At 40.6% G+C, this 19,931-nt stretch overlaps 3 protein-coding genes across 3 annotated transcripts; all 3 read right to left on the reverse strand.

The window, feature by feature from the left end:
* Positions 1-84: 84 nt before the first annotated feature.
* On the reverse strand, positions 85-5,308 carry LOC139199547 (extracellular calcium-sensing receptor-like). The gene is made up of 9 exons (XM_070828589.1): positions 5,087-5,308; positions 4,497-4,791; positions 4,249-4,335; positions 3,767-4,036; positions 3,201-3,407; positions 2,838-3,107; positions 2,124-2,351; positions 1,901-2,024; positions 85-995 (listed from the first exon to the last, which is right to left on the reverse strand). Exons 1-9 carry the CDS (start codon positions 5,293-5,295, stop codon positions 85-87), a joined length of 2,601 nt encoding a protein of 866 aa, XP_070684690.1. The 5' UTR covers positions 5,296-5,308.
* A 2,009-nt stretch (positions 5,309-7,317) lies between these two features.
* LOC139200133 (extracellular calcium-sensing receptor-like) lies at positions 7,318-13,274 on the reverse strand. Its single transcript, XM_070829366.1, has 9 exons — positions 13,150-13,274; positions 12,543-12,837; positions 12,300-12,386; positions 11,749-12,018; positions 10,766-10,972; positions 10,384-10,659; positions 8,528-8,755; positions 8,305-8,428; positions 7,318-8,228 (listed from the first exon to the last, which is right to left on the reverse strand). The coding sequence occupies exons 1-9, from the start codon at positions 13,257-13,259 to the stop codon at positions 7,318-7,320; spliced, it is 2,508 nt and encodes an 835-aa protein (XP_070685467.1). The 5' UTR covers positions 13,260-13,274.
* Positions 13,275-15,502: 2,228 nt separating this feature from the next.
* LOC139199550 (extracellular calcium-sensing receptor-like) lies at positions 15,503-19,931 on the reverse strand. Its single transcript, XM_070828592.1, has 9 exons — positions 19,822-19,931; positions 19,344-19,638; positions 19,101-19,187; positions 18,555-18,824; positions 18,191-18,397; positions 17,331-17,606; positions 16,718-16,945; positions 16,503-16,626; positions 15,503-16,413 (listed from the first exon to the last, which is right to left on the reverse strand). Exons 1-9 carry the CDS (start codon positions 19,929-19,931, stop codon positions 15,503-15,505), a joined length of 2,508 nt encoding a protein of 835 aa, XP_070684693.1.

Consider the following 19,931-nt stretch of genomic DNA (forward strand, 5'->3'; position numbering starts at 1 on the left):
TAACATTTCTATTACTATTAACCTAACTTTCTCTCTGTATGTTTGTATTATCTAGAGAAAAGAGATTCACTCTGTCTAATGAAATTAAGTGCTACTTTTACGACCCATGATCGCTTTCTTTGTGTTCCTCTCTGGTCTCAGCAGGATTATGTAACATTTGGGTCCAAACAGTGCCACCAAGAGGCCAAAACTGGAGGCCAGGATGGCAAATACCTCCACTGCATCTGCGTATTTACCTGGTGAGCTAACATAAGCAGGGACAAAGGCCACCCACACAGCACAGAAGATCAGCATGCTGAAAGTGATGAGTTTGGCCTCATTGAAGCTGTCTGGAAGATTCCTTGCTACAAATGCCAGCAGGAAGCTGAGGATAGCCAGAAAGCCAATGTAGCTCAGTAACACTGCAAAACCTACTGTGGACCCAACTGCACACTCATAAACTATCTTGTCATTGTGGTACTGAGTGTTTTTATGAGGAGCTGGTGAGGCAGAAACAAGCCAGGCAGTGCAGATTGCTGCCTGGATGCAAGTAAGAACCAGAACTGTTCCTCTTTGCTGCAAAACACCAAACCACTTGAGACTGGCTCCACCTCCTGGCTTGGAGGCCTTGAACACAGCCAGAACCACCACAGTTTTCACCAGGATGCATGAGATACAAAGTACAAAACTGATCCCGAATGCTGCATGTCTCAGCTGGCAAGTCCAAAGTCTGGGGCGGCCAATGAACAGCAGTGAGCACAGGAAACAGAGTTTAAGTGACAGCAAGAGCTGGAAACTCAGTTCTGAGTTGTTGGCGCGTACTATAGGTGTTCTGCGATGACAAATAAAGATCCCCAGGACAACAGCACAGATACATGTGCCAAATAATGAAGCAGCTGTCAAACAGATACCCAGAGGCTCATGGTAGGAGAGGAACTCTGTTTTCTTAGGAACACAGTGGTCACGCTGGAGGTTAGACGAGAAATCCTCTGGGCAACTGGTGCACTCGATGGAGTCTTGGGAAAAGAGGAAAGTCTTGAAATACATGTTTATTTCAACATGGAGCCTCGGGGTGGCCACGTTTTACTACAGTGGCCCGCGAAATAGAGTTGTATGAGCACGAGATATAACTCGTTCAATAAATTAATTCTTGTGCATTTGCATGAGAAGTGGATAAACAGACATCCAGTACAACAGACTAGTTCTTCCCAAAACACAGCCTGTCCTCAATGGCAGCTGTCACACATACATCCTGCACACTGTGTGAGCCGGACTGGCAGATAGTGCGTAATGCGCTTCCCGGGAGGATCTTCTCAGAAACCATGTGGTTGCCCTCTGACTCGGCATGTTTCCACTGGTGCAGCATACTGGCCATGTGACAAATAGCGCTGAGCCACCGCGTTACAGGACTCCGGCAGAATCCATGAAGTTTTTTGTCGGCCGTCCAGTCCTCTCTGTCTCTTTACTGGCCCTATCTCTGTAAGCCTGTCAGCCTCAGTCCCTCTAAGAGCAACTCATGCGGGGTTTGACCCGAAAGGACTGAGAAATGCAAATTACGCACAAGCTCTCAGCCAGACGCTGGAAGTCCAGCTCATACAGTGTGCAAGATGTCTGTGTGTGACAGCTGCCACTGAGGACAGACTGCATTATACACTGCATATCAAGTGCGCACGGATAAACAAAACGTGCAAACTCGTTAATTAAACCGCTTGTTCGAATTAATTAAAACGCGCACACAAACGTGCTTAAGCGTTTGCATGAACTAATCAGAAAATGCACATTAATTAATCAAAATGTGCGAATGAATTATCTCGTACTCACGCAATACTAATTCGTTTTGCTTAATGTAATAAAACGTGGCCACTCCGGTGCTCCGCAACATTTTATCTCCAAACTACAATGTTTAAAACTAAATACCCACCAGTCTTGTTGCTGATTTTTCCCTCAGAACAAGGGATGCAGTCAAAACAGCACTCAGGCTCCCCTTTCTTTCTGGCCATCCGGGTACCTGGAGGACAGCTCTCACTGCACACTGACCGGGGTGGCTATAGGGAGAAAAATAATTATCTGTTATTCTACATTTCACTGCTGTAATGAGTTATTCATGAGCAAAAAAAAAGTGTGTTTGAAAAATGAGAAGGGACCTTTTTGGATTCAAAGTTCCAGAAGATTTTGTCTTCATGAAGTGTGAGTTCTTCACCTTTGAAGGCCGACCTCTTAACCTCACCCACATTCTGTAGTTTAGCTCCTCCATCAGGGAGCCACAGCCAGTTCATGATATCATATATTGGTAAAACATCACCGTTCTCATCAAAAGAAACTTGATCACCAAATGGTGTGGTGAAGTTGACCTTTTGCAAATAATGTACAAGCTGCAAATGGATGAAAGAATCAATAAAAAAAAGAAAAATAATCAGAATGTGACGGACTCCATTCATACAGTGGTTTATCATTATTCAGTCATCACTGTTACAAAGCAAAATACTAGTGTGCTTCAGACTGCTATTTTTAGTATTATTACATTATTCATTTTTTAGGTGAACAAGTTAAACTTTTTTTAAGTAATAAACAAGCTATGAATATTAGGGATTCATAGAATTAAGTTTCATGTTGATGTCTGTCCCTGCCAAGTCAATGAAGTTAGTGTGTTTTACATTATATTCTTCTGTGTTCCCATAGTTTACACATCCATTGATTACTAGCACAGCTGTTACACTCCGTATTGTGCCAGTGCCTGGGTGTGCTTGTGTTAACTGTTAATGTGCGTGTTTCTGTTAATAAAGCAAACTGGCTTGCTTAGTTTAGTGAACTACAGCTCGCCGCAATGTGAGCAGGTTGACTGTAAACTGATAACAAACCTGCCATGGCTCCAGTCTTTGCAAACAGCTGTGCTCACTGAAAGGCCCTCTCCCTGGCTCACACTGCAGCACCTCATCAAGTGCATACGCCAGAGCATACACAGCCTTGTACACATTATACTCTGGCCTGAGGTGTGAAATATCCAAGAGCTCAGTTTCTGCATCCTCCAGATCTTCCTGTCCAGTACATAGTGCTCCCCCAGCAGCTACCCAGCCTGAAGGAGGTGGTGCAAATCTACACTGAAATGTGAATTCCCAAAACTGATTTACCTGAAATTAATCAAAATAAGGCATGTTAAGAGAAGTAATAACAATATATTATTGTTGTATTTTGTCATCAGTCATGTTAAACTCATCTCTCACCAAGCTATTTTTGTAGTCATTGCTGTGATGTAGGTTAGGGCGTATACGTAAGAGGAATTCCCTGAATCCTGGTATTTCTCCTCGACGGATGGCGATACCCAGTGTGCCACCAAGGTACGGCATGAAGTTGGGGGTCTGGAGCACAGTAGCTGTTGTCCAAGCTTCACTGGCCAACCACTGCAGGCCTGTCACGTTCTGCCTCACCACCTGTGTATTGCATTACATCAAATATATAAATAGACAGAGTCATATTGCTGTGCCACTAAAGTAGTGTCATCAAAATCAAATCTTCTGAATCATACACACAGGTGCGATCCTGTGTTTTCACAGTATTATGGGCAAAGTGATGCATATCATCATTACTGGAATTCAGTGTAATTGGTGTAAGTAAGTGATCTCCCTCTGAAACCCTCCTAACAACACCTTTAACAAATGAGTTGAATTAAATTAAATCTATCATTTACATTCCAAAATGTGATTATCACCTAAATCCATCAGTTTGACAAAAAAAATGTTAAGATCAATCATGACATTGAGTAATAATTAAGTTGTATTTAAAGCCCAACCTCTTCCATGAGGTTAATCATGTGACTCTCATATGCAAACACAATGACCACACGAGCTGTGGATTTCTTCATCACATTCACAATCCTCCTTAGTTCAGCTCGGTCATTGCCCCAGGGCAAAACCTCTGAGTAGGCCAGACAAACTTCACCAGACTCAGCAAGGTCAGATTGGAAGGATCGGGCAGCGTTGAGTCCATAGTCGTCATTAATGACCAGCAGGCCTGCCCAAGTCCAGCCAAAGTGTTTTAGAATCTGAATCATAGCACGCACCTGAATGAACACAGAGTGGAGGGATTAGTGCAGAGGCTGGAATAATCTTTTAAATTTTGTAATCTGAGACCAAACAACCCCTCACTGACACAAAAAACATGACATATTACACAAGATAAATATATTTTTCATTGCAGTGCAGGGACTTTCTTTCTCTTGACTGTTTAACTGTTCATGCTTTGTGTATTTTCATTTTGCTGACACATGTTCACCTGGAAAGCATCACTTGGGATTGTCCTGAAGAAGGATGGAAACTTTTTCCGGTCACTGAGGCAGGAACATGTGGCAAAATAACTCACCTGTGAAAGACACAGACTGCACATCCTAAAAACATTCAGGGTCTTAACCGGCTCTGTCATTTTTTTCAGGTTGTTTACGTCATGATTACAAATGGCATTAAATGTGAAATTAAATCAAAATGATCCAAAATAATTATTAGTCAGTAAGGCAGAAAACTTACCATAGGTACTCTGTACAAACCTAAGACAGTGGAGATGGCAATACAATGTGTAGAGGAGGAATCACCCACAATCCCAATGACAGGAGGGGGTCCTGCACAGGTCTTGTCTAATATAATCTGCTCCTCTTGACCACTGACTAAGGACAACGCTGCACGAAATCCAATTCCTAGTGTGAGGCAGTTATCATAAAGACTGTATCCCAGAGTCACATTAGGGAGCAGGTTGGAGTTTCTGTTGATCTCACCAATAGCAAAGGCCATGGTCTGGGCCTGTCTGAATCCTGAAACATCAAAACTTAAAGAAAAGAAACATGATACAGTAAGTGTACTGACATGAACATGTTATACAACTATAGATTTTACAAACAACTAAGCCAGGGGAATCGCATCACTTATTGTAATACTTAAATAAACAACAACAAAATAATAACAACAGCAACAAAATATGTTTAAAATGAAATAAATGTATAAAATGATTCTTTCAGAGTTATACCTAATTTTCAAAGAAACATTCTGCAAATAAGACTGATTCCCCCCCCCCCCCCCCCCCCCCCCGTAGCTGCATTTAGCGGTTTCCCTGACAGACTCACCTGTGGCAGGTAGGCTGCTGTGGCTCTGAAATAAAAGACAATTCAGGGAAGAGAGAAAATAAATGACTCCCAAAAATCCCACCTAGGATTACATCTCCAGCTTTGTGCATCCCATTTAGATGAAACTGTTCTTGTAGCTGACAGGAGGAGGAATTATGAGGGAAAGACACAGCAGAGAAAAAGTAAGGATAGAAGAACATTAAATTCATAAGCAAGAGTAGACTGATCTCTGAAAAGGCCCACATGACTTTTCCTCCTGTTTATCCCTTTCCTGGGACCAGTCATCAACTTCTACTACTATGTCAACCCCCTTTATTGACTTGCAGCTCTGTTTATTCTATTACATCACCCTTTAGGGCATAAGGAAGTAGGGGCAGGGCCTGAAGTGCATTTCATTTGAGACTGACTTTGTTATTGAAGCAATAAATTTGTGCATTTTTAATAACTCAACACAGCTATGTTAGCAACCTTTCCAAACATTATCTAACTTGTGGATGACCGTAATGACTGATGCATACTAAAATGTAAATGACAATCATTACGTGTTTACTATTTTTTTGCTAATATGACAGGAAGTGGGCTTTGATCTGTATGTTGTAGTGAAATATATTGTTTCATGTCCCTGTAAAACATCTACTTGCATTGCTGTAAAATACAACAACACACTGCAGTTTAAATCCTGGGAAGATACTTATCAGAAGAGTACGGTGGCCCTGAGGGTCAACAATATGACAAAAAACTCCACAATTTGAATTATGTTCGAAAGAGCCACTTTGTGCTCATTATAATCCCAACTTTGTTTGTGACAAGCATACCAAGTTAAATTCACCTAATGCACAAATCAGTCCTGAGTATATGGAATTTACTGTCAAAATTAACAGTTTAATGAAATGTCCACTAGATGGTAGCAGCACACTAAGACATTTGGTGAAATAAACTTATACATACATATATACTTATACACTCATCTCATTTCTTTCGCACCAAAATGTCCTTGAAACTTCAGAAGGCAAATAATCTTTCTTCCTGCATTTCCTACCAAGTGTTACTTAAAAGACACCTTACAACATTTTTACATATAAAATTCAGGTTATTCATCACAGAAAGGAAACTATGCAGACGGTAAAAGCAATTGTGCAGTTTCAAGTTTGAAAAAATAACCATGATGATTTCATCATGTATTTTCAGCTTTGGTTTTGAGACTAGACATTTTCGGCAGAAAGCCTGTGTTACAGAAACAGAAAGCCAGCATTACAAGCTAGCTGGTTTCTACTGGGAAGGGTCTAATGAAAGGTATCATACAGTTGCACAATAGGAAATGTAGGAATTTGCATTTGCATCCTGATCAATTTTTAGTCTCTTGCTGGTCCCCCAACTTCAGTGTAATACCCTATTGCTGGAAATGTCCTTTAAGCAAATATCAAAGATTTGTTTTTAATTTTAGATCTGACCAGGGATAAATGCTGCACTAAAGCTGTGTTAGGGTACAACATTCATTCATAGATTAGATGAGTCCATTCTAATGAGACAGATTTCCTCATTTTCCTCTACAAACCTTTATGGGCCAACCTGGAGGCTCCATTCCTTCTCATAGAACTACACTTACCTGTGTAAACTTTTGCTTCATGTGTTACTGTATTCCTAAACACCTACATTTACTCTATTAAGACACAAAATGACCACAACAATACTATATTTTGAGGGATCTGGTAATGATTAATAAAAAAGACTCAATGGACTTTGAACAATCAGTATGTCACTGATTACTAAAACATTTAAGGCTCACATTCAGCCTTCAGCTTCACTGCTTGCTTTTGATATATATTGTATGATTCTATTAAAATTCCTTTACACTCAAGAAAAGATTAATAGTTGTAACATTTGATCTGATTTGAATTTCACGAGATTAGAGGAGCAATATCGAAATCAGCTCCAGTCAGGTAAAAATAAATGCATCAGAAAAGAGTGAATGAGAGAAGTTTATCAGGTGTAAAATTAATTTCCACCGTGGAGGACACCACAAAGGATATAGAATAGAGATGTGTTAAGTATTCCGACATATATGATCCAAGTGATAAGAGATTTCTGTTTCAAATATATTTATTTTGCATCAGCCACACTTTCTCAGTATCTTAACTTTGCTATCGCTATTTAACCAATTTTTCTGACTCCATGTTTGTATTGTGTGAAGAAAAATGATTCATTTTGTCTTATGAAATAAAGAGCTGCTTTTATGACTTAATTCCACGACCCATGATCGCTTTCTTTGTGTTCCTCTCTGGTCTCAGCAGGATAATGTAACATTTGGGTCCAAACAGTGCTACTAAGATGCCAAAACTGGAGGCCAGGATGGCAAATACCTCCACTGCATCTGCATATTTACCTGGTGAGCTAATATAAGCAGGGACAAAGGCCACCCACACAGCACAGAAGATCAGCATGCTGAAAGTGATGAGTTTGGCCTCATTGAAGCTGTCTGGAAGATTCCTTGCAACAAATGCAATCAGAAAACTGAGGATAGCCAGTAAGCCAATGTAGCCCAGTAACACTGCAAAACCTACTGTGGACCCAACTGCACACTCATAAACTATCTTGTCATTGTGGTACTGAGTGTTTTTATGAGGAGCTGGTGAGGCAGAAACAAGCCAGGCAGTGCAGATTGCTGCCTGGATGCAAGTAAGAGCTAAAACTGTTCCTCTTTGCTGCAAAACACCAAACCACTTGAGACTGGCTCCACCTCCTGGCTTGGAGGCCTTGAACACAGCCAGAACCACCATAGTTTTTACGAGAATACATGACACACAAAGCACAAAGCTGATCCCGAATGCTGCATGTCTCAGCTGGCAAGTCCAAAGTCTGGGGCGGCCAATGAACAGCAGTGAGCACAGGAAACAGAGTTTAAGTGACAGCAATAGTTGGAAACTCAGTTCTGAGTTGTTTGCTCGTACTATAGGTGTTTTGCGATGACAAATAAAGATCCCCAGGACAACAGCACAGATACATGTGCCCAACAATGAAGCAGCTGTCAAACAGATACCCAGAGGCTCATGGTAGGAGAGGAACTCTGTTTTCTTAGGAACACAGTGGTCACGCTGGAGGTTTGATGAGAAATCCTCTGGGCAACTGCTGCACTCTATGGAATCTAAGAAAACAGGGAATGTCTTGAGATATGTGTTTATTATATCTCCAAACTACAATGTTTAAAACTGAATACCCACCAGTCTTGTTGCTGATCTTTCCCTCAGAACAAGGGATGCAGTCAAAACAGCACTCAGGCTCCCCTTTCTTTCTGGCCTTGCGGGTACCTGGAGGACAGCTCTCACTGCACACTGACCGGGGTGGCTATAGGGAGAAAAATAATTATCTGTTATTCTACATTTCACTGCTGTAATGAGTTATTCATGAGCAAAAAAAAAGTGTGTTTGAAAAATGAGAAGGGACCTTTTTGGATTCAAAGTTCCAGAAGATTTTGTCTTCATGAAGTGTGAGTTCTTCACCTTTGAAGGCCGACCTCTTAACCTCACCCACATTCTGTAGTTTAGCTCCTCCATCAGGGAGCCACAGCCAGTTCATGATATCATATATTGGTAAAACATCACCGTTCTCATCAAAAGACACTTGATCACCAAATGGTGTGGTGAAGTTGACCTTTTGCAAATAATGTACAAGCTGCAAATGGATGAGAGAAATGCAGATTAATAGTATAAAAGACTCAGAGGTTACACAGAGTTTAATCCTTTTTTGAAATGATTATGAAGAAAGCCATCACCTTTTTCAATCTGTCCAACTGGTTAGTGGTTCATTAGTCAGTCAAAAAACTGTCACAGAACAAAATGAGAATGTGGTCCATCCTGCTGCATTCAGTATAATTATATTGTATTTTACTTTACCTCTTCCAGCTTGTCTACAGAGCAGTAAGGGCTAGTTAATTAAGATGGGCCTTGATTTTTTAATAGCCATTAAATTAAGAAACATCAAATAATTTATGTGCCTATCCTCTTGTCTTAGAAATATATTAGCCTTGGTTTCTACTGGTGCGTGGTAGTACGCCCGTCAGGAGCAGTAGACTGATACCAGGTCTCTGTTAAGACATGATCAAAAACTGTGTCTGATATTTTGTTGCTTAGGCAGCCTAAGTGCCATTTCATTCAATTGATCTTCCCGCAACCGAACGTTAGCCTAACATACAAGCTGAGTTAGCTTGGCTCTTATCCCAGCTCACTCCTGGGGTGATCACCCCGCCTGGCGTAGTGCTTGATCTGGGTGGACGGAAAATGTCACAGGCAGCAATCTGCTCAAGGTCTGTTTTAATCCAAGCACTTCAAATTCAAATGTGTAATTCTGCCATAAGTAATACGTGTCTCAGCAATAAAGGAGAAAAAACTGGCTGATAACCAATAAAAGCAACAGTAGCAGGTGGGGGCTCTATGTAGCATGTGAGTGTTGATGTCCTGGGCCTTTTTCACAGTTAGTGACCAAAGTGCACCCACCACAGCTGAACGCCCAGTCAGTGAAAAGTTCTGCTGTTTTGGTGAGCCCGAGTAACTGCACAGTGACCAGACCTTAGTGTTTAGTTCAGAATGAATACGTTTTGTAAAAATAAACTGGGACCTGTACACTGTTGACACAACTGACAATCCTGACCAATCATAGCCTGCAGTACTGGGACCAACATCTTCCCTTGGTCTTGTGGACACACCAGACAGCAGTGACAGCAGACAGAGGGAATCAACGAAGTACTCCCCTCATGTTTTGGGATGACCACTACACCCCTATGGATCTGGTGTTTGGTTCCTCACCATAGCCTCGGGGTGAACCTTGACAGGACTACTTTTATAAACTTTGAAGGCGGCTGCAGGAGGTGCGTAAGCTGACCAGACAGTACCAAGCAGATGTTGCGTCTCTGAAATGGACGCTGGACTCCTGCTGCAGAGGAGAGGACTTTACACCTGGTGCTCTGGTGAAGCTCTACAGCCACAGCTGCCGACAACTAAGCATCTTAGTGGGGGCTACAAAGGATCCCAGGGAGAGGACATGTAGGGACAGCCTCCTACTGGATGAGAGATTCATGGACAAGTTTCATGCGGATGCCTGTTCCTGCCATGTTAATGAAGCTAGTGTGTTTTACAGTGTGTTCTGCTATGTTCCCATGGTTTCACACGCATTCATTATTAGCAGAGACCATAAGTGTGGTGAAGTGCCTGGGTGTGCGAGTGTAAACTGTTACTGCCTTCCTGAATTGAGTGAATTACAGCTTGCCACAATGTAAACTGGTGGAGTGTAAACTGATACCACACCTGCCATGACTCCAGCCTTTGCAAACTGCCACAGCTGTGCTCACTAAAAGGCCCTCTTCCTGGCTCACACTGCAGCATCTCATCAAGGGCATATGCCAGAGCGTACACAGCTTTGTACACATTATACTCTGGCCTGAGGTTTGAAATATCCAAGAGCTCAGTTTCTGCATCCTCCAGATCTTCCTGTCCAGTGCATAGTGCTCCCCCAGCAGCTACCCAGCCTGCTGGAGGTGGTGCAAATCTACACTGAAATGTATATTCCCAAAACTGATTTACCTGAAATGCATTAAAATAAGAAAATGTTAGCAGAAATAATAAAAACACATTATCCCAATTATTACCAGTTACAATTTGTCATTAGATTGTAAGGTTAAAGTCTCACCAGGCTATTTTCATAGTCACTGTTGTAGTGTTGGTTAGGATGTATTTGTGACAGGAATTCCCTGAATCCTGGTATTTCGCCTCGACGGATGGCGATGCCAAGTGTGCCACCAAGGTACGGCATGAGGCGGGGGGTCTGGAAAACATTAGTCCCTATCAAGGCTTCACTGGCCATCCACTGCAGGCCTGTCACATTCTGCCTCACCACCTGTGTAATGTAATTACACCAAATATATGAAACCATAATACCATTCCACACTAGCAGTAATCTCTGAAGCCATCAGTTATCGTCTGACAACGATTTAACCTCTAGGTGCAAGGGCCAAAGTTTTAGGGTTTCTGGTGTAGCTTGTGGATATTTATATAACAGATATCTGGAGTTCTTCTTTTTGACATTTCAGCTAATCCCGCTAATCATTTCACTTAATCTCATTATTTACATATGACAATTTAGCTTTTTATTTGGCTTTTAAATCTTGAGCCAATAAAAGGCTTAATTGTCGCAAAAGCAGATGGCTTCCATGATTGTATTGTGGTCAATGCATTTTGCTGTTCACACAGACTCAAATGTGACTGGTCAATACATCTTGGACTACAAATGGGAACTAAAACACTTCTGTCACCCAAATTGTTGTCCCTTGCCCACATATTCTTCACTCATATGAGTCAGTAGTGATTCCTAAAGTAGTGTCTAGTGTTATATATTATACACAGTTTACACAGTTGATGTCTTGTATTGCTCATTCAAACACAGATCCTATGTTTTACACAGTATTATGTGCAAAATGATGCATATCGTCATAACTGCAGTTCAGTGTGATTAATGTAAGTGATGTCAGTCTAAAACCCTGCTAACAGCAACTTTAAAAGATTAGCTACATCGAATATTATCGTAACCTAAATCATTCATCCTGAGAAACAAAACATTACATTTAATAATTAAATCAAGTTATAAATATAAATGATTTATATCTAAAGCCCAACCTCTTCCATGAGGTTAATCATGTGACTCTCATGTGCAAACACAATGACCACACGAGCCGTGGATTTCTTCATCACATTCACAATCCTCCTTAGTTCAGCTCGGTCATTGCCCCAAGGCAAAACCTCAAGGTAGGCAAGACAACCCCCACCAGCTGGAGCGAAGTCAGATTGGAAGGATCGGGCAGCGTTGAGTCCATATTCGTCATTAATGATCAGCAGGCCTGCCCAAGTCCAGCCAAAGTGATTTAGAATCTGAATCATAGCACGCACCTGAATGAACACAGAGTGGAGGGATTAGTGCAGGATTAGTGTAGAGGCTGGAATAATCTTTCAGGAAAAAACCTGCTAAACAGGTCTCACAGTGCAGCTTGTTTAACCATTGCCTTTCAGCTTTGTAATCTGAGACCAAACAACCCCTCACTGACACACAAAAAACATGACATATTACACAAGATAAATATATTTTTCATTGCAGTGCAGGGACTTTCTTTCTCTTGACTGTTTAACTGTTCACGCTTTTTGTGTTTTCATTTTTGCTGACACATGTTCACCTGGAAAGCATCACTTGGGATCGTCCTGAAGAAGGATGGAAACTTTTGCCGGTCACTGAGGCAGGAACATGTGGCAAAATAACTCACCTGTGAAGGACACAGACTGCACATCCTAAAAACATTCAGGGTCTTAACCGGCTTTGTTATATTTTTGAGTAGTTTACGTCATGATTACAATTGATATTGAATATGAAATTAAAAATTATCTAAAATAATTATTAGTCAGTAAGGCAGAAAACTTACCATAGGTACTCTGTACAAACCTAAGACAGTGGAGATGGCAATAGAACGTGAGGAGGAGGAATCACCCACAATCCCAATGACTGAAGGAGCTCCTATGCAGATCTTGTCTGATAGAAAATGTTCATTTTGACCATTGACTAAGGACAAAGCTGCACGAAATCCAATTCCTAGTGTGACACAGTTATCATAAAGACTGTATCCCAGAGTCACATTAGGGAGCAGGTTGGAGTTTCTGTTGATCTCACCAATAGCAAAGGCCATGGTCTGGGCCTGTCTGAATCCTGAAACATCAAAACTACCAAAAAATACCACTAATTACAATTGAAAACTACAACACAATAAAGTAACTGAACTGACATGTACATGCTGTACAACTATAGAAATAACAAACAATTAAGCCAGTTGAATTGCAACAATTATTACAATATTGAATAATTACACAAAGTAATATGCAATAATAAGTAAGCTTATAAAGTAACATGTTTAAAATGGCATGAATATGCAACATAATTCTTACAGAGTAATGTCTAAGTTTCATAAACACATTTTAGGAATGAAATTGATTTTCCTCAGTTTCTGTTTTTTGCTGTGTCCCTGCCAGACTCACCCATGACAGGTAGGCTGTTGTGGCTCTGAGGTAAAAGACAGGTCAGGAAAGACAGAAAACAAATGAATCCCAAAAAGCCCACCTAGGATTACATCTCCAGCTTTGTGCATCCCATTTAGATGAAACTGTCCCCGTAGCTGACAGGAGGAGGAATTATGAGGGAAGGACACAGCAGAGGAAAAGTAAGAATAAAATAATGTGAAATACATTAGCAAGAGCGTGTTGATCTCTAAAAATGCCCACATGATGTTTCCTCCTGTTTATCCCTTTTCTGGGACCAGTTACTGGCTTTTACTGCTCTGCCAATCCCTTTTATTGACTTGTACTGTTGTTTATTGTTTTTTTTCCCACCCATCAGTGCATAAGGAAAAGTAGGGGCAGGACCTGAAATGTATCTTATTTGAGACTGATTTCTTTTTCCTTTTTGAATTTCAGATTCAGTGGACTTTGATATTGTAGATAAAGTTGACATACTGTTTCACCTTTCTGTAAAACACTCAGTACTGTACTACTTGCATTACTCTGCAGTTTAAAACATAAGCAGATACAAATCAGAAGAGGATCTCTGTCCGAGTACAATCCCCAATTAATGAGTGTGACAAGCATAACCAAATTAAAATCACCAAATGCACAAATCAGCCCTAAGTATGTGGAAGTAACCATAAAACATTAACTGAGTTTAATCAATTGTCCACTAGATGGTAGCAGTATACTAAGACCAGTAGTGAAATAATGTTTCGCCTTCATGTTCCTTCAAGTTATGTTTGAGAGGAACTCAAACATACAGATTATTCAATGCCAGGATGTTTTTGGCAAGATTATGACTGAGGACACACATTGCTCTGTAAGTACAGAGAACAATATGAGAACAATGTGCATATACCATATACATACAGTATATGTGTTGTGATTCATATCCTGTTTTATCTTACTATATTTTCTAGAATGAAGGGAGGCCATGTACAGGGCTGAAATGCTTACCTTTTGAAGAGGTTTAATGCAAGTTGCACAAACTTTTATTAAAATGATTTTCATCATTTCAACACTGTCAACATACAGTTACACTAAAACACAAGTGAATGACATCTAGGGTGGGTGAATTCTGTCCACTAATGGCAAGCGGAGCCACAAAGCCATACACAAGTAAGTTTCAGTGATGAAATTTGCTGACACCAGATAGTTGTCAATGATATCCAAAAACATAGACTATTACCTGGATGTCTGTTCTCAAGTAAATTCACACATGTGCCTCGTAGTTAGGTCAAGTAGGTCTACCCCAAAAATTACAAAGGATACAGTTTTCCTGTTTGTTGGTAATAAGGTCATTTTGAAATAAAATCACATCAGCTTTCTTAAGTAATGTAGAAGTCATCACTCCGTCTTCTCTGAAATTTTCAGATTTTTATTCATATGACAATGACAGAACAGTTCTTGGTTGCCCCCCCCCCCACAATACACACAAATACACCACACAAAATGTAAGTTTACAAAGTGATTTTTACCATTGACTTGTTTCTGTGCTCTTTTAATTAAAGTCGATGTAAGCCTGTAAAATACTCAAAATATAACTAATTCAAAATGTTAACCATTTCATTCCAAACGAATTTTGCACGTTCAGCTGGTTTCCTCAGATTCTCTCTACATGACACATGTATACAGTTTTGTTAATATAGCCTAATAAAACAGGCTCAGTGTATTCACAGATAAATAGGCTAACTACATTCTGGAAAAAAATCTAATCAATTTCTGTGTTAAAGTATTCTCAAACATATGATGAGAGATTTTCGATTCAAATAGTAGACATTTATGCGGCATCAGCCCGACTCTCTCTATATCATTACATTCGCCATCATTATTAACCTACATTTTATTGAATTAAGTTCTTTTTCTATGACGCCCCCGACTCATGATTGCTTTCTGTGTTTCTCTCTGGTCTCAGTAATGTTTGGGTCCAAACAGTGCTACAATGAGGCCACATCAGCTCCATTGAAATAAAAAACGAATGCATCAGAAAAGGGTGAATGAACCCAAATGATTCAGAAATCTCCATAATTCAAAAAAAGTAATTCATAATTTAATCAGGTGTAAGATTAATTTGCACCATGAAAAGTCCTACAGGAAATAATGGTATTTGAATCAAATATTAAAGAACGTTGTATTTTAACCACATCCTGAAATAATACAATATGTTATTGTATTTAAGTATTCCCACACATATGATCCAAGTGATGAGGGATTTCATGTTCAAAAACATTTAATTGGCATCAGACTATTAACTTACTTTTCTGGCTGTTTGTTTGTATTATATGGAGGATACATTATCAATTCAGTCTTATGAAATAAAGAGCTACTTTTACGACTCAATTCCCCGACCCATGATCGCTTTCTTTGTGTTCCTCTCTGGTCTCAGCAGGATTATGTAGCATTTGGGTCCAAACAGTGCTACCAAGAGGCCAAAACTGGAGGCCAGGATGGCAAATACCTCCACTGCATCTGCGTATTTACCTGGTGAGCTAACATAAGCAGGGACAAAGGCCACCCACACAGCACAGAAGATCAACATGCTGAAAGTGATGAGTTTGGCCTCATTGAAGCTGTCTGGAAGATTCCTTGCCATAAATGCAATCAGAAAACTGAGGATAGCCAGTAAGCCAATGTAGCCCAGTAACACTGCAAAACCTACTGTGGACCCAACTGCACACTCATAAACTATCTTGTCATTGTGGTACTGAGTGTTTTTATGAGGAGCTGGTGAGGCAGAAACAAGCCAGGCAGTGCAGATTGCTGCCTGAATAGAAGTAAGAACCAGAACTGTTCCTCTTTGCTGCAAAACACCAAACCACTTGAGACTGGCTCCACCTCCTGGCTTGGAGGCCTTGAACACAGCCAGAACCACCACAGTTTTCACCAGGATGCATGAGATACAAAGTACAAAACTGATACCAAATGCTGCATGTCTCAGCTGGCAAGTCCAAAGTCTGGGGCGGCCAATGAACAGCAGTGAGCACAGGAAACAGAGTTTAAGTGATAGCAAGAGCTGGAAACTCAGTTCTGAGTTGTTGGCGCGTACTACAGGTGTTCTGCGATGACAAATAAAGATCCCCAGGACAACAGCACAGATACATGTGCCCATCAATGAAGCAGCTGTCAAACAGATACCCAGAGGCTCATGGTAGGAGAGGAACTCTGTTTTCTTAGGAACACAGTGGTCACGCTGGGGGCTGGACCAGAAATCTTCTGGGCAACTGGTGCACTTGATGGAGTCTAATAAATGGGGGAATAGTGTGATACACTCTTGCTGTACAGTACATAATATATGTCAAATAAAATGAAAATACTCAAACAATACCCACCAGTTTTATTGCTGATTTTTCCCTCAGAACAAGGGATGCAGTCAAAACAGCACTCAGGCTCCCCTTTCTTTCTGGCCATCCGGGTACCTGGAGGACAGCTCTCGCTGCACACTGACCGGGGTGGCTATAGGGAGAAAAGTACATCTGTCACTATATTACTAGACAGTAAGATCAACAGTCAAAAAAGGAAAGCTGTCTGAAAAAGCAGAAATAACCTTTTTGGATTCAAAGTTCCAGAAGATTTTGTCTTCATGAAGTGTGAGTTCTTCACCTTTGAAGGCCGACCTCTTAACTTCACCCACATTTTGTAGTTTAGCTCCTCCATCAGGGAGCCACAGCCAGTTCATGATATCATATATTGGTAAAGCATCACCGTTCTCATCAAAAGACACTTGATCACCAAATGGTGTGGTGAAGTTGACCTTTTCTAAGTAAAACACAAGCTATGAATTTGAGAATAAGGGATAATGGAAAATAGAAGTGGACAAATAAAAAAAGGAATTATATGTGATCTCGGTGAAAACAGTGGTATACAGCAGTATTCAATAATCAAAGTGCATACTACACTCATAAACATATAATTTACATGAACAATTCCAAGAGAGCATTTCCTGTAAAGTTGATCCACATCACTGTAAAACTAGTGACAAGATATTGTTGCCTGGGACCTGATAATACAATCCACTGCTATCACTCAGTGGTAGGGGAAATCCTTTCACCTGTTGGCACTTTCTGATTAGTAGCCTCATAGCTTTGTATTTATTTTAATACCCTAAATGCTAATCTGTAAAAAAATCATTCATATTACAAGGTAAAGTGTTAACACACCTGCCATGGCTCCAGTCTTTGCAAACTGCCACAGCTGTGCTCACTAAAAGGCCCTCTCCCTGGCTCACACTGCAGCATCTCATCAAGGGCATATGCCAGAGCATACAAAGCCTTGTACACATTATACTCTGGCCTGAGGTTTGAAATATCCAAGAACTCAGTCTCCACATCCTCTAGATCTTCCTGTCCAGTGCATAGTGCTCCCCCAGCAGCTACCCAGCCTGAAGGAGGTGGTGCAAATCTACACTGAAATGTGAATTCCCAAAACCGATTTACCTGAAAATATATTCAAAATAGAAAGTCACACATAATAACAACACATTATAATTCTTAAAAATACACTGACTTTCAGGTGAAATTTCAGGATGAACCACCATCAATACATTTCCTGCTTCAGGTAGAATTGGTATTTTAACAGTCCTCCTCATCATGCTGTTCACATTCTGACATCATGAGACCAAGACGACACCTGACTATTGATCAGCAGCACCTCAACACTGGAGGCTTCAAACAGGTCCTCAGACAGAAGTGTCCACTGAGCTTAGAGGGTCACAGAGTGTCATCAGGAGGTTGCAACAGTGATACAGAGACTGGAAGAGTCACAGAAAGGAGAGGAGTGGACGTCCTTTGGCCACATCCCAATTTTACATTTACCCTCGTTTACCCTCCACTGTTGTTAGATTTTTTTTCAATAAATTGTTTAAGATGAAGAAACTACCATTGCATGCTTCTACTTAAATGTCCTACTTTCATGATATAATATCACTGTAGCATTAACTTTTTACATTTTCCATAAATTTCACCTGAAAGTCGAATATCCCTAACTTTTTGTGAACCCTGTAGTAAGGTTAAACTCTCACCAAGTTATCTTCGTAGTCATTGCTATGATGTAGGTCGGGACGTATTCGTAAGAAGAATTCCCTGAGCCCTGATATTTCTCCTCGACGGATTGCGATGCCAAGTGTACCACCCAGGTACGGCATGAGGCGGGGGGTCTGGAGCACAGCAGCTGCTGTCCAAGCTTCACTGGCCATCCACTGCAGGCCTGTCACATTCTGCCTCATCACCTAACAAACAAAAATAATAAGAACAATTAGAAGAATTTAATCAAATGTATTACTTAAAGGCCAATATGCTATTGTTACATAAATCTTTCAGTTTAACAAAAAACATAAAGTTGAATCTTTACATTGAGTAATCATTAACTTGTATTTAAAGCCCAACCTCTTCTATGATGTTAATCATGTGACTTTCATGTGCAAACACAATGACCACACGAGCCGTGGATTTCTTCATCAAATTCACAATCCTCCTTAGTTCAGCTCGGTCATTGCCCCAAGGCAAAACCTCAAGGTAAGCAAGACAACCTCCACCAGCTGGAGCCAGGTCAGATTGGAAGGATCGGGCAGCGTGGAGTCCATAGTCGTCATCACTGACCAGCAAGCCTGCCCAAGTCCAGCCAAAGTGTTTTAGAATCTGAATCATAGCACGCACCTGAATGAACACAGAGTGGAGGGATTAGTGCAGGATTAGTGCAAACAGGTCCCACATGCATTGCGGGACCTGTTTTCCTTTCAGCTTTGTAACCTGAGACCAAACAACCCCTCACTGACACAAAGAATGTGACTTTTATCAAGCAAAAGGAATATATTTTATATAAAAACATGACATATTACACAAGATAAATATATTTTTCATTGCAGTGCAGGGACTTTCTTTCTCTTAACTGTTCATGCTTTGAGTATTTTCATTTTGCTGACACATGTTCACCTGGAAAGCATCACTTGGGATCGTCCTGAAGAAGGATGGAAACTTTTGCCGGTCACTGAGGCAGGAACATGTGGCAAAATAACTCACCTGTGAAAGACACAGACTGCACATCCTAAAAACATTCAAGGTCTTAACCGGCTTTGTTATATTTTTGAGTAGTTTATGTCAGGATTACAATTGATATTGAATATGAAATTAAAAATGATCTAAAATAATTATTAGTCAGTAAGGCAGAAAACTTACCATAGGTACTCGGTACAAACCTAAGACAGTGGAGATGGCAATAGAACGTGAGGAGGAGGAATCACCCACAATCCCAATGACAGGAGGGGCTCCTGCACAGGTCTTGTCTAATATAATCTGCTCCTCTTGACCACTGACTAAGGACAAAGCTGCACGGAATCCAATTCCTAGTGTGAGGCAGTTATCATAAAGACTGTATCCCAGAGTCACATTAGGGAGCAGGTTGGAGTTTCTGTTGATCTCATCAATAGCAAAGGCCATGGTCTGGGCCTGTCTGAATCCTGAAACATCAAAACTACCAACAAAAAAGTTGATTGTTGATAAAGACAATGTTCTAATATTCAAATACACGATAAAAAACAAAGAAACTGTGCAAAAAGTAATGTTTAAAATGAATGGCACGAACATACAATGCAATTCTTCAGCGTAATATGTGATTTTCAAAATTACATTGTGCAAAAAGCAGAAACTGACTCACCCGTGGCAGATAGGCTGTTGTGGCTCTGAGTTAAGGGACAGGTCAGAAAAGACAGAAAAGAAATGGACCTGAAACAGACCACCCAGAATTACATCTCCATCCTTGTGCAT

This window comes from Pempheris klunzingeri, chromosome 4 (genome assembly GCF_042242105.1).
Source record: "Pempheris klunzingeri isolate RE-2024b chromosome 4, fPemKlu1.hap1, whole genome shotgun sequence".
NCBI classification, from domain to species: Eukaryota; Metazoa; Chordata; class Actinopteri; order Acropomatiformes; family Pempheridae; genus Pempheris; species Pempheris klunzingeri.